At 43.0% G+C, this 16,236-nt stretch overlaps 1 protein-coding gene across 1 annotated transcript in view; it reads right to left on the reverse strand.

Annotated features, from left to right (window-relative positions):
- The window catches only part of LOC311238252 (uncharacterized protein), a 71,701-nt gene that overhangs the window by 50,494 nt on the left and 4,971 nt on the right, over nt 1-16,236 (reverse strand). Inside the window, exons 2-4 of the mRNA XM_084326278.1 lie at nt 12,071-12,182; nt 11,079-11,172; nt 7,460-7,514 (exon numbers count right to left, since the gene is read on the reverse strand). Of these exons, the coding sequence (XP_084182404.1) occupies nt 7,460-7,514; nt 11,079-11,172; nt 12,071-12,182 (261 nt within the window). The remainder of the gene's footprint in view (nt 1-7,459; nt 7,515-11,078; nt 11,173-12,070; nt 12,183-16,236) is intronic.

Genomic DNA, 16,236 nt, shown 5'->3' on the forward strand with positions numbered 1-16,236 from the left:
GACACACCTGGAGGACAGGTACATCTCTATTAGGTACTCAGACACACCTGGAGGACAGGTACATCTCTATTAGGTACTCAGACACACCTGGAGGAGGGACAGGTACATCTCTATTAGGTACTCAGACACACCTGGAGGACAGGTACATCTCTATTAGGTACTCAGACACACCTGGAGGACAGGTACATCTCTATTAGGTACTCAGACACACCTGGAGGACAGGTACATCTATATTAGGTACTCAGACACACCTGGAGGGACAGGTACATCTCTATTAGGTACTCAGACACACCTGGAGGACAGGTACATCTCTATTAGGTACTCACACACCTGGAGGGACAGGTACATCTCTATTAGGTACTCAGACACACCTGGAGGACAGGTACATCTCTATTAGGTACTCAGACACACCTGGAGGGACAGGTACATCTCTATTAGGTACTCAGACACACCTGGAGGACAGGTACATCTCTATTAGGTACTCACACACCTGGAGGACAGGTACATCTCTATTAGGTACTCAGAAACACCTGGAGGAGGACAGGTACATCTATATTAGGTACTCAGAAACACCTGGAGGGACAGGTACATCTCTATTAGGTACTCAGACACACCTGGAGGACAGGTACATCTCTATTAGGTACTCAGACACACCTGGAGGACAGGTACATCTCTATTAGGTACTCAGACACACCTGGAGGAGGGACAGGTACATCTCTATTAGGTACTCAGACACACCTGGAGGACAGGTACATCTCTATTAGGTACTCAGACACACCTGGAGGAGGGACAGGTACATCTCTATTAGGTACTCAGACACACCTGGAGGAGGGACAGGTACATCTCTATTAGGTACTCAGACACACCTGGAGGGACAGGTACATCTCTATTAGGTACTCAGACACACCTGGAGGAGGGACAGGTACATCTCTATTAGGTACTCAGACACACCTGGAGGAGGGACAGGTACATCTCTATTAGGTACTCAGACACACCTGGAGGCAGGGTTAGAAATTTAAAAAAAAATTCAAGGGCTTTTTTTGCCCCCCTTAATTGATTTTCGGGGGCTTTTTTTTGTATTTCGGGGGCACTGAATTTTTATGATAAACGGTAGGGGTGGGACGGTTCACAAAATGGACGGTTCGGTTCGTATCACGGTTTTGGGGTCACGGTTTTCAGTTCGGTTCGATATACGTACATTTTTATAAAAAAAAATTTAACACTCAAATCTAAACATGCTTCTCATTTATTAAAAAATAAATAAAAAAGTTTACAGTGTTACAGTGTTTACAGCCTTAAATAATGTTTGGCACACAAAGACCGAACTGACTGAAAAATATAGGCTACATTTGTAGTATTAACTTAGTGCAAACAAACAATATGCTCAGCCAGCACTAGACTTTCCTTTCTTTAATATAAACACAAAAAAACAATGTCAACCATGTTTAAATTCCCTGATTGTCAGTTCTTAATGGAAAGATTTGTGTTCTGCTTGAAATTATTATGTATCTGTCTACATTTATTTAGACTAACATTATTTAAATATTGAGTGCAACTGTGGTGGATTACGTAATTCGGTGAGTTGGAACTATCTGTATTTTATTTTTTTATTATTTTTTAAACAAACACATAAACAAACATGACAACACACGATAAGATATACAAGCATTAATTGTCAGAGCACATCCAATGAAATCACATTTTAGTTAATTGTCTTATATAAGATATACCCCTAATACCCGTTATCTAAAAACCTACACACATATGCTCCAGCTCGAACCCCCCCCTCCCGGACCCCACCTTGAGAAGTACCTCCGAGTTGGAACTATCTATGGGTTGGCGCCGGGTCCCCACGGACATTTTAGTGTCACGCACCTTCAGCTCAGGCAATGTTATTATCAGCTCCGGTAGCTCCGGTAACGTTAGGAGGTGATGGCATGCAGTGGGAAAGCGGCAATAGTCCCGGTTGGAGTTAGTAAAACACAGTTGTATGTTAGCCTTCTTGGATGTTGAATAAACGCCTATCATTGTCTTTAAACACCCCGCCTCTCAGACTCCCATTTCCTCCTCTGCTAGCTAGTAGCTACGGTAACATTTCGTTGACTGTATTAGCTCGCGGGCTGATTCTATAGTTAAAACGTGCGTTGTTTTGTACAAACTGCTAACGCTATGGCAAGATGTGTGTATGCCTATGTAATGTTAATGGCTATGTTTTTAAAGTCGTAATGAAGATTGATTTAGATTGTGCTTGCCATTTGTACACAAACTGACTAGCACCTGGCTCAGCTGCAGTGCTGCTGCAGCCAGTGCTCACCTCCGCCAAATGAATTTTTTTTATTTGCGCGTCATCTGAACCGTACGATACACAGACGCGCCATTACCGGATAAATATATATATATAATTAGTAAACTGTCGGGGGCATTTTGTGCCCCCCTTAACTGATTTTCGAGGGCATTTTGTCCATTTTCAAGGGCATTATGCCCCAAGCCCCCGTTAATTTCGAACCCTGCCTGGAGGGACAGGTACATCTCTATTAGGTACTCAGACACACCTGGAGGACAGGTACATCTCTATTAGGTACTCAGACACACCTGGAGGACAGGTACATCTCTATTAGGTACTCAGACACACCTGGAGGACAGGTACATCTCTATTAGGTACTCAGACACACCTGGAGGACAGGTACATCTCTATTAGGTACTCAGACACACCTGGAGGACAGGTACATCTCTATTAGGTACTCAGACACACCTGGAGGACAGGTACATCTCTATTAGGTACTCAGACACACCTGGAGGGACAGGTACATCTCTATTAGGTACTCAGACACACCTGGAGGACAGGTACATCTCTATTAGGTACTCAGACACACCTGGAGGACAGGTACATCTCTATTAGGTACTCACACACCTGGAGGACAGGTACATCTCTATTAGGTACTCAGACACACCTGGAGGACAGGTACATCTCTATTAGGTACTCAGACACACCTGGAGGACAGGTACATCTCTATTAGGTACTCAGACACACCTGGAGGGACAGGTACATCTCTATTAGGTACTCAGACACACCTGGAGGACAGGTACAAAGATCAGCACCTCCCCTTTAACCCTTAGGGGTCACGCTGGAGCTTTGAACCCGTCGGCGGACAACAAAAGAAATTAGAATCCCTCTTAAATGCTCAAAAAGGACATCTTTTCAGAAATCGATAAAAATAGAAAAATTGCCATTTCTAGTGCTTTGACATGTAAGGTATACGTCCCCCAACTTGCTAAACCTAATACGAATTGTAAATACGTTTAATTCTTGCTAGATGGCATGATTGTAATAATCTCCATTTGCGATAAGAACTACAATCGCGTCACGAAACGCACATACATGGACGCGCGCACACACACAATAGCGGCGTGTGCGCTGTGAATAGGTGTTACACTTACACCCCCGCAGAGGCGTGAGACTGGTATCAGAGCCTACCCCCCCATCCAAATTCTAAACATAATAATGTATGAATTATCTGTTGCAATAATATCCACGGGACTCGACTTTTTGCAGTCGTTTCTCCTCTCCTGCGTGAGGAGTCTGAGGACATTCGCGGACATTCTCTCAGATAAAAAAAAAAAAGCTTACATACACATACACACACTCTCGCTCTCTCTCAATTCAAATGGGCTTTATTTAACATTAACTACTGTATGGCAGAGTGCGTCTGTGTATACGAGGTATGAATGATCACTGGCTGCTGTGTGACGAGTTTGCTCATCCGCGCTGTCGCGCTATATAAATCCAAGTCATTATTATTATTATTATTAAACACGGACCGCTTTAGTTGACAAAATTACATACATTTCGGGTCATTTCATAATAGCAGTGTGGACCAGCTCTGTAACCAGCTCTGTAACAAGTACAACGCATCTCGCTAGTTGACAGCTTACGCATGCACCCGCGCTGTAGTAAACACGGTGCTTTAGTTGACAGCGTTCGATGCGCTTTGTGAAGGAAAGATGACGTCGCCTCTCTCTCTCTCTCTCTCTCTGTCTGTCTGTCTGTCTGTCTGTCTGTCTGTCTGTCTGTCTGTCTGTCTGAGAACCCAGGTTGCTTTCTAACCTATATATATCTCTCTCCCTCTCTCTCTCCCTCTCTCTATCTATATCTCCCTATCTCCCTCTCTCTCCCTCCATCTCTCCTCTGTATCTCCCTCTCTGAGACTACTCCCGGTCTGAGTCATGTAAATCACAAATCATGTAAAACCCAGATTCGGCTCAAACAAGGGACTAAACACGTTTCGCAATTATGCCACAACAATGTGGAACGCCCTACCCAAAGCTGTAAAGGAATGTAAATCACTACCCACCTTCAAAAACACTCTCAAAGAACACCTACGGGAGACTGCAATTCAAAACTGGCCCCTACAAATGTCCTAACCCAGTTGTACAATAAAGACCAAGCATGGCTATTCCAATGTACAGCCCCACCCAACCCCACCCCACCTACCCAACCTCCTCCAATGTACAGTTTCCATGTCAAATGTATGTCAGTACTCCAATGTACAGTGTCCCCCCCCCCCTACCCAACCCCCCCACCTCCAATGTACAGCCCCACCCCACCTACCCAACCTCCCCCAATGCACAGTTTCTATGGCAAATTTGTAATGACTGTACCAGAATGTTTGATAGGACATTGATTGAAAACTATCGTCTCAAATTTGACAATTGATGGCTTATTTTGAAGGTATGAATCTGTAATTTTATATTATGTAACAAAAAAAAGGGGGAAATTCTCAGGAGGAGGAGCTATTTAGGTTAGACTATTTGTTGGGGTGTTGCTAATTGGGCAATTCAGTTAATTCTCCTCAGATCATTCATGATGGAACATAACGTGATGAAATCATGATATTGTGATACACAATTATATCTGAATTGGTAATAACAAGCACATAACTCGCATTTCTCAAAATATCTGATATATTGGAGGCTGTCGTGTCACAAGTGTTAATAATCTGGTAGATCCTGATGCCCATTTGGCCCAGTGCAGTTTCTAACAACCCACATGTCTGTTTCCATCAAGGCAGCCTACCTTCTGTAAGAGAATCGGCTGGGTTTTCATGGAAAAGCCATCCATTCTGGCTGCTCAGTCCTGATCCAGCTATAAAGACCACAACATATCTAAAGGCTCACTGTGCATTACACCTCATAGTCCACTGTCCATGTGCCTGACATTTAAGGTGTGTATGTGTGTGTGTTTTGTGTGTGTGTGTGTGTGTGTGTGTGTGTGTGTGTGTGTGTGTGTGTGTGTGTGTGTGTGTGTGTGTGTGTGTGTGTGTGTGTGTGTGTGTGTTTTCAAAATATATATCATTTGAATATTCATATAATATGTACACTTAAGTAAACACATTTAGATGGTAAATCAGACTACAGCTTTGCTATTATGGAACGAAATGTAAAATATTGTAATGTAATATATCAACAAGCTTAACAAAATAACTAATACTGTCTCATTCGCTAAATGCATCATGTAAAAGAGTTCAGTTTTATCAAAAGCCTTCTCACTATCTTTTTTTACCCCAGGAGGTGAAGAAATTCAAGCTATTGCGATGCTATAGCAATATAATAGTGCTAGCAATTGTTTTATCATTATAATACTTTTTAAACCGATGTAATACAGTTCTTAGCATAGCTATTGTGTTATTTTGTTAGATGATAGTTTACTTTCTCAGAAATCTAACATTAGCTACTAGCTAGGCTTAGTCTATTCAAAATCATTAGATGTCTGTGGGGGGCGTATTACCCCAAAACAGGAGAGGCATCTTCCCTCAAAGGTCCTATTCTTACACTTTCATGGATGACAGTATGTCGGTTAGTATGTTGGGAGTTGGATGTGTGTCTGAAATCTTATACACCAGAAGGTCTTACAAGAGGGTACTACCAAAGTCTGTCTAGAGAGAAGATGGTTCACTCTGCTTCATTGTTGATAACAGGGACTAACAAGATGAACAAGATCTGTGCCCTATCTCTTTGAATGGGGAGTACTCCATATTTAGTGATAGAAAAATGCCTTTTCCCCCAAAGTAGACCAGCTTCTATGCATGCGCCACCTTCCTTGTGTGATATTCTATTCCAGTTGTCTTTGGTCTTGTTTTCTCTGGTTATGATCATGTTATTAGTGTGTGTGTGTAAAAAAACTAATAATATAATTATTATAAATGTCGCTCTCTCTCTCTCTCTCTCTCTCTCTCTTGAAATCTACAGTTACACATTTAGTATGTATTTAGTGAGGTAAATGAGTACAAGACATGTTTCACAGACACACACACACACATACACACACACACATACACAGACAGACAGACACACACACACATTTACATTTACACATTTACACATTACATTTACATCTAGTTTGCTTATTTTTTTTTGATATGGTACAGTACTGTAGATACAGACACAGACACACACACACACAGAAACACACACAGGCTAGGCCTCCTGCTGGGTCCATTCACTGGAATAACAAAGGAATGACTGGGCCTTTGCTCAGGTGTGAAATGGTGCTAGTGACAATGATCACATTGAATTCTGGGAGTGTAGTTCTCTCATCAGATATCTGAATGAACTTGGATCTAGTTCAAAGTCCTATACTGAAAAGGTGTTAGGATTTTACCAGAATGTTTGATAGGACATTGATTGAAAACTATCGTCTCAAATTTGACAATTGATGGCTTATTTTGAAGGTATGAATCTGTAATTTTATATTATGTAACAAAAAAAAAGGGGGAAATTCTCAGGAGGAGGAGCTATTTAGGTTAGACTTCTAAGGGTTAAGATCAGCACCCTGTAAGATCAGCACCTCCCCTTTAATAATAATAAAATTGCAGCTCAAAGTGCTTCACAGCAGTAAAAAAAGACAGACATAAAATGAGCAACGTATAAAGTGCAGACATGTGAAACATATGAATTTGGTTACAGACATATAAAACTAGCATAAAAAGATAGCAGCAAGGTAAGGCAAATCAGTTTTTTCACATTAGGATCCAACATCGCAATAGGCTTCTCTGTTTAGTTTGATTCAGTTTTAAAATAAAAAGAATAAAATACAGTAAAAAAAGTGCAATAGTTAGTAAAAAAAAATAGAATAGACAGTAAAATGATGCAGTACTGCAGAGCAATAAAACAGTTCAATAAAATAAGATTTTACATACAATAATCAGAGCAGCGCATCGCTCTTAACCCTTTCACTGCCACACGACAGAAGGTTAACCCTTTACTATCTACTTGTGTGATAGTAAAGGGCTAACCTTCTGTACCGTCACAGTGAAAGGGTTAACCCGCTGTCGTGTGGCAGTGAAAGGGTTAACACTGAGTTTCTTTACAAAGTTCAGTTCTAAATGACAACAGAGCAGTGCATCGCTTTAAGACCAGCACTCCCCCCCCCCCCCCCCCCCCCTTAGGACAAGCACCTCACCTTTGAACTCTTGCAGTGGTTTGAAGTGTGGATACAGATGCAGTGTAGCGTTGCCCTGAAACATGGAAAATAAAGACAGCAAGTGAGCAGGAGTCATTAACTCAATCAGCGCCAATCACGTAAAAAGTCGGGTTATCTCGCCAACGGTTGAGCGCCAAAACCCGAGGAAAGGCGGGTTTTGGATTGTTCGTTTTTTCTTTCATTCGTTTTAATTTTTTATACAGTCTCACCGACCTCGGTGTATCATTAGGACTCATTCTGAGACCCCGACATTGCAATGCTGACCGAACCCTGCTAGGTGGCAGTATCGCCTACCCTTTGAAACCTTATTTCACACTGTGTTACATTTTATATGGTCCGGGCGGAGAAATGGTACCCGGGCAAGTGAAAGGCTTCATTCGAGCACCTTGGAACGCGTCCAGCACACTTCATGCGTAGTTTGTCCCATTTCATGTCAGGGACCCGATGGACATCAATACTGGAAATTGCAATCAGACAATTGGAATATTCATTTTGGAATACCTCCTAGCAAAGGTAAGGACTATATGACATCAACTCTACTTTGATCCTACAATGATTTCACATAGATCGCAATGATTATATGTAACGTACTCCAAAACGTATGCAGTTGCTGACGATCAGAGCATCAAAAAAAGGACCCCCCCCCCCTCCTTTGATGCCTTCAGGACAGGAGCCAAAGCCAGTGGTGTTGTTGTCACAGTGAAATATGTATTTGTGCTTTTCAGTTGAACAACATGGCCTGTTGTGAAGGGCCAGATTAAACCGAATATATATATTTATTTATATATATATATTTAATTGTATTTGTATATTCTCTAATATTCCCTGATATCCCTTGTATATTCCTTGTACAATATGCATTGAATATCCATTCTAGCCTACTGAACATCCCATAATAGTCTCCATTCTACTATTGGTCGAGACCTTGGTGCCAGGCTGCCATACCCCCCAGACCCAGTTCAAACGTACCGCTCAACATGTACGAACAAGTCCTAGTTCCGCGTAGGAATCTGGCTACCGCACCACTAATGGGACTATTTGTTCATAGTGCGTATATATACTGCGCTACTAAAGTAGGACTTTCCTTTTCAGTCCAGTTTCTTACCCTCCAATAGAGTCACAGACGTAAAGCCTCCCCGCGACGCCACGTGTGGGAGTAAGGCCAAGTTCGGCTTACCATCGGTATTGAGACATCGTGTATATTAATATTTGAATAGTCATATTTGGCACTATATCGTCGAGTTGGACGTAGTCTATTAAGCTAATAATAGTCTGTTAATATATAGTGCTTCGTGCGGTGAGAATACTACCGTAGTCAGTACCCCATCGTTTCGGGCAGAGAACTGGCTGCTTATCCAGGGTGGTTGACCCCACGTGAAGCTGCACCCGAGGAGCCCCAGAGCCGACGAGCGAGTGGACCTGTATACCGGATTATTCTACCGACGACAGCCCGCCTTCCCAGGCACGGATTATGCTTTGTATACGTTGATTATTCCATGGATAAAGACCCCCGACACTGCCGTGTGGTGGAACCCCCCCCCCCCTGGAGAGGACGCAAGGTGAGGAGACGCTCTGCAAGACGAGGTCGCTTCACGTCTCTCCTCCGTGGACCGGAGGACGCCGGCCCACAAAGAGTCCATCTGCTTTCATCTGTGGTCCAAGGATCGCCGGCGCATTGAACGGCACTACAGTGGGTTCACCTGGGATACCCTTGGCCGGATGAGGCAGCCGGATTCTACCCCCCCCCCCTTCCTACTCCTGTCGGCTTACAAGCGACCGGATTAACCCCCCCTAGTGTATCCAGCCTATAATCATTAAAGTATCATTGCTGTTATTCCTTAAACTATTCCAGGTCGTATATGTACCACCTGCGCCTTCAGAGATTGGACATTCTCTATTGATATACCGACGAATACTCTTGCCATAAAAGTGCATACTAATTCCCATTCATAAATGTGATTGATTTGATTAAGTGCTTGCTCTACACACCATCGCTGTGTAGAAATAAAGACCTATTTCTAATTAGTACATTTGTGTTGGATCCGTTTCATCTACGTGACAGTGTTCATCATAATATATTTATGCCGAGTACTGGGTGGCCGAATATTAAGTACAAAGGTAGTGGTAGTAAGTATCATATCTAGTAATACAGTCAGGGAATTGTACCCCTCAGTTACATGGCCTATATCAATTCAAATGCATTCTGTACACCGGAAATAACAAAGAATATACATATTTTATCCATTTAATACATTTTAAGTAGGGATGCTCGATATTGGCTTTTTTACCGATACCGATATTGTCCAACTCTTAATTTCCTATACAGATATCAACCGATATCAACCGATACCGATATATGCAGGGTTTCCCCCCCCAAAAAACTGAATAATTTCAGGTAATTCATATCTCTTGTTGTGGAATTAACACAACAGTATGCATACTTTTGACTAGGGCTGGGCAATAAAACGATAACTATCACGATACATTATTTCATCGAAATAAACATGAAACGTGGTCGCAAAGTTTCGATATATCGATTTTCCAAGCTTGGATATGAGCACACGCACTAACAACCAATCAGTGAAGGAGATGGCCGACAGCGGAAGGAGACCCGGAATCTAGGACTCCAGTAGTCAACAGGCTGGCTAGGATAATTAGCTTGCACGGCGCTATTTTATAGTTTACCTGCCGAGTTGGTGTGTGTTTTGAATTCTGAGGGTAACTGTTATAGTAGTGTGGGGTATACGGTGCACGTCGTTGCAATGTATTGGGGCGGAACAGAGTATTTTATGGTCATATTTAGTACATTGTCATGGAATACACCGCTTGGAAACGAGGCTGGCTAGGATAATTAGCTTGCACGGCGCTATTTTACAGTTTACCTGCAGAGTTGGTGTGTGTTTTGAATTCTGAGGGTAACTGTTATAGTAGTGTGGGGTATACGGTGGACGTCGTTGCAATGTATTGGGGCGGAACATAGTATTTTAGGGTCATATTTAGTACATTGTCATGAGATACTCCGCTTGCTCTGGCTAACTGCTAACGTGCGCGGACTGATGACGACATCAACTCGACTCTCGAGACATTTGCAGCAGCAAAACAAGTCTAGTAATAGCCCGTCCATCGGCGCCGAGCATAAAAAGTTAATTAAACTTGACAGACATTATATCGACGATAATTATCGATATCGAGTTATATGAAAATCATTTTATAATTTTATCGCGATAACGTTTTTGGCCATATCGCCCAGCCCTACTTTTGACAATAAAACCAGAATTTGTTCTTACTTGCTTGCCTGGATAAATAAATAGAAATGTAAAAAAAAAATGATATTTTCCGATATCGGCCGATAATATCGGTAGGCCGATAATAGCGGACATCCCTAATTTTAAGAGTTTGAGTGATGTGTAGACTCACGCGGATGTGAGCTGAACAGCCACTGCAGAGCTTCCTATTATCCATAACGGTGTTTCTTACAAACCAGACAACATTGGTTTCCACAATGAGGGGCTGTAGTGTTGCCTTGAGATATACATCGAGATATCAACGTTTTACCAAAGAACATATCTGTCCACTCTGTTTGTAGTGATGTACTCACTGTGAGAGACTCTCTCTTGCGACCACTGGTGACGAAGCTGAAACCTTGAGTTTCGATGGCCACCCCGGTGCGTTGAATGTGCTCTTCTACATACCTGAGAGAAATATCATCGTATTACATTATCAACCAACATACAGTCAGGCCATGAATATATGGACATCAACACCACACTGTCTCTGTACACCTCAATGTCTCTGTACACCACAATGTCTCTGTACACCACCTCAATGTCTCTGTACACCACACTGTCTCTGTACACCTCAATGTCTCTGTACACCACCTCAATGTCTCTGTACACCACCTCAATGTCTCTGTACACCACCTCAATGTCTCTGTACACCTCAATGTCTCTGTACACCACAATGTCTCTGTACACCACAATGTCTCTGTACACCACAATGTCTCTGTACACCACAATGTCTCTGTACACCTCAATGTCTCTGTACACCACAATGTCTCTGTACACCTCAATGTCTCTATACACCTCAATGTCTCTGTACACCACCTCAATGTCTCTGTACTCCACAATGTCTCTGTACACCTCAATGTCTCTGTACACCTCAATGTCTCTGTACACCTCAATGTCTCTGTACACCACCTCAATGTCTCTGTACACCACCTCAATGTCTCTGTACACCACCTCAATGTCTCTGTACACCACCTCAATGTCTCTGTACACCTCAATGTTTCTGTACACCTCAATGTCTCTGTACACCTCAATGTCTCTGTACACCACCTCAATGTCTCTGTACACCACCTCAATGTCTCTGTACACCTCAATGTTTCTGTACACCTCAATGTCTCTGTACACCTCAATGTCTCTGTACACCTCAATGTCTCTGTACACCTCAATGTCTCTGTACACCACCTCAATGTCTCTGTATACCACAATGTCTCTGTACACTACGTTCAAAGGATGGCGCCCAATAACGAGTATAATCGTTGTTGGCGGGGAATGAGTTAAGATAAGGGTGAAAGTGGAGGACATTTACCAGTTGATGAAGGAGCTCTTGCCAGCGGAGTGGTTTCCCATCAACATGACGGTGATCTTCTTCCTGGGCGGCAACAACGTCACGCCGACAGACTGGGCCACTGTGATGAGCCCTGGGGAACCAAACCAGATCTACTGTGATGAGCCCTGGGGAACCAAACCAGATCTACTGTGATGAGCCCTGGGGAACCAAACCAGATCTACTGTGATGAGCCCTGGGGAACCAAACCAGATCTACTGTGATGAGCCCTGGGGAACCAAACCAGATCTACTGTGATGAGCCCTGGGGAACCAAACCAGATCTACTGTGATGAGCCCTGAGGAACCAAACCAGATCTACTGTGATGAGCCCTGGGGAACCAAACCAGATCTACTGTGATGAGCCCTGGGGAACCAAACCAGATCTACTGTGATGAGCCCTGACTGAGGAACCAAACCAGATCTACTGTGATGAGCCCTGGGGAACCAAACCAGATCTACTGTGATGAGCCCTGGGGAACCAAACCAGATCTACTGTGATGAGCCCTGGGGAACCAAACCAGATCTACTGTGATGAGCCCTGGGGAACCAAACCAGATCTACTGTGATGAGCCCTGGGGAACCAAACCAGATCTACTGTGATGAGCCCTGACTGGGGAACCAAACCAGATCTACTGTGATGAGCCCTGGGGAACCAAACCAGATCTACTGTGATGAGCCCTGGGGAACCAAACCAGATCTACTGTGATGAGCCCTGAGGAACCAAACCAGATCTACTGTGATGAGCCCTGGGGAACCAAACCAGATCTACTGTGATGAGCCCTGGGGAACCAAACCAGATCTACTGTGATGAGCCCTGGGGAACCAAACCAGATCTACTGTGATGAGCCCTGAGGAACCAAACCAGATCTACTGTGATGAGCCCTGGGGAACCAAACCAGATCTACTGTGATGAGCCCTGGGGAACCAAACCAGATCTACTGTGATGAGCCCTGGGGAACCAAACCAGATCTACTGTGATGAGCCCTGGGGAACCAAACCAGATCTACTGTGATGAGCCCTGACTGAGGAACCAAACCAGATCTACTGTGATGAGCCCTGGGGAACCAAACCAGATCTACTGTGATGAGCCCTGGGGAACCAAACCAGATCTACTGTGATGAGCCCTGAGGAACCAAACCAGATCTACTGTGATGAGCCCTGACTGGGGAACCAAACCAGATCTACTGTGATGAGCCCTGGGGAACCAAACCAGATCTACTGTGATGAGCCCTGGGGAACCAAACCAGATCTACTGTGATGAGCCCTGGGGAACCAAACCAGATCTACTGTGATGAGCCCTGGGGAACCAAACCAGATCCACTGTGATGAGCCCTGGGGAACCAAACCAGATCTACTGTGATGAGCCCTGGGGAACCAAACCAGATCTACTGTGATGAGCCCTGGGGAACCAAACCAGATCTACTGTGATGAGCCCTGGGGAACCAAACCAGATCTACTGTGATGAGCCCTGGGGAACCAAACCAGATCTACTGTGATGAGCCCTGGGGAACCAAACCAGATCTACTGTGATGAGCCCTGAGGAACCAAACCAGATCTACTGTGATGAGCCCTGGGGAACCAAACCAGATCTACTGTGATGAGCCCTGAGGAACCAAACCAGATCTACTGTGATGAGCCCTGAGGAACCAAACCAGATCTACTGTGATGAGCCCTGGGGAACCAAACCAGATCTACTGTGATGAGCCCTGGGGAACCAAACCAGATCTACTGTGATGAGCCCTGAGGAACCAAACCAGATCTACTGTGATGAGCCCTGGGGAACCAAACCAGATCTACTGTGATGAGCCCTGGGGAACCAAACCAGATCTACTGTGATGAGCCCTGGGGAACCAAACCGGATCTACTGTGATGAGCCCTGAGGAACCAAACCAGATCTACTGTGATGAGCCCTGGGGAACCAAACCAGATCTACTGTGATGAGCCCTGGGGAACCAAACCAGATCTACTGTGATGAGCCCTGGGGAACCAAACCAGATCTACTGTGATGAGCCCTGGGGAACCAAACCAGATCTACTGTGATGAGCCCTGGGGAACCAAACCAGATCTACTGTGATGAGCCCTGGGGAACCAACACACACCATCTACACCAGACCTGGGCATTGTACGGCCTTGATTCTGACCGGCCCGCGAAAGATTACATGATAATAAAAAAAAATAAAAAAAAAATAATTTTTTTTTTTTTTTTAATTTTTTTTTTACTTTTTTCTTTTCATGTCAACGTTCACACGCACAATATACGCTTAGGAGACATGCTCAGAAGATGTTGGTTCTCTTTGGATCCACCTACATATGTGAACAGACACTCAGTCATGACGTTTACCAAGTCATGGTACAGATCCTCTCTCACTGATGAACATCTGGCAGCTGTGCTTCGCATCTCCACCTCAGACATGCAACCTGACTTTGATGGACTTGTTAAAGCTCAACAGAGACTGGATTTCTCACACTGAATGAAAAAAAAAGAACTGAAGAACACTAAAATGTGGAAATATAACAAGTGAAATGGGACACTTGATATTTTTTTTCTTTTTTTTGCACAGTTCTGAAAACATTAAATGTTTAATATAGGCATGTAAAGTAAAAAAGGCTACAAAACTGGGACACTTTCACAGTTGTGGGACACATGTTCACAGTTCAGTGACATGTCTTGTTTATTTTTGCTATAAGATGATGTGATGTCTTTAGAAAGCTAAGAAAATCCTTGTTTCAATAGTATATGAAACTCAAAATGCCCTTTGTTATTAATGTTTCACATTTTGTTTATCATTTTGGAAATAAATTCTATTTGAATAAATGATATTTTTGAAAGCTAACCTCACCTTTTAATTGCCAAATAATAACATACTCTTACCAGGGGTCAAAACAATGCCATTTACTGCTTTTTATATAGAAATAAAATGTATATTATGCATAATTGAGTTTGGAATTTTGGCCCGGCCCCCCAACATATTTTCAGTTGCTCATTCGGCCCCCCGGGAAAAATAATTGCCCACCCCTGATCTACACGGACAGATATTGCGATTAAATTTGCGATTATAATTTAAAAAAATTAAGCAGCACCACAGAAGTTTATTGTAAAATGCAGCTTGCATCTGGCCTACGCGGTGGGTCTGTTCGGGACACCGAGCCTGAACATGTCTCTTTTTACCTGGGAATCGATACTGGCCTTTTTTCTGTACTTTACTCTCCCTCTCTGAAGTCTAAACTTCACAACACACAATCTAAAACCCCTTACCTCCCTCTCCCAAACTGTTCCTACAACAATAACTTGCAAAGGAGATCTTGTATCTCAATGAGACTTCCTGGTTAAAGAAAAAAGAAAAGTTAAATATTACGATTTTTTTGTGTGCTAATTTGCTAATTGATAATAGTTCAGCCCTACTACACATTATCTAACTCAGTTATACTTGGACAGTTGTATAGAGAACACAAACGTATGAGGCTTTGGAGTCTAGGTGCTGTAAGATGGAATGCATGCAAAGGGTTAGGGATGGGAATCGAAAACCGGTTCCCGTTGGGAGCCGGTTCCTAATTGTCCGATTCCTGGAATCGCATGCCTCCGTGACTATCGATTCCTCTTATCGCTGCCATGTTTTTCCCACAGTTGTGCATTAAAACAATAACGTTAGCATGCAGCGATAGAGCAGACTATTTGATTCCTTAAGGGCTCGAAATTGCCTGGGTTTTGGTCATATGCTCCCGAAATGCTGAAAGACCAGAGAGAGAGGAGTCAGGAATAACGACCTGTTGAATGCAACTACGGTTCAATAGATTAAATTAGTTTAAGATATTGAACTGTAGTTGCATTCAACAGGTCGTTATTCAATCATTTAATTAGTTTTAAGAATAAAAAAAAAAAAAAAATAGTTTAAGAGAATCTCAAATACATTATTTTATTTAAGTGTATAGTTCATTTTTTTTTTTTTAGATTTCTTACAAATTAATGATGTTTTATTTGCCCTTTATATGTGGATAACATTCAAATCTTAAATTGTACCATTATGTTCCCGTTTAGAAAACAAACATAATGCTAATGATGCACTTTTGTTAAGATAATTGGGTGACCATTCTCGATCACTGTACTCCGGTCCCGTTAATAGTTTAACGCTGTTCAGATTGCGTTTT

Source organism: Notolepis coatsorum, assembly GCF_963971535.1.
Source record: "Notolepis coatsorum genome assembly, chromosome: 12".
Taxonomy (NCBI): Eukaryota; Metazoa; Chordata; class Actinopteri; order Aulopiformes; family Paralepididae; genus Notolepis; species Notolepis coatsorum.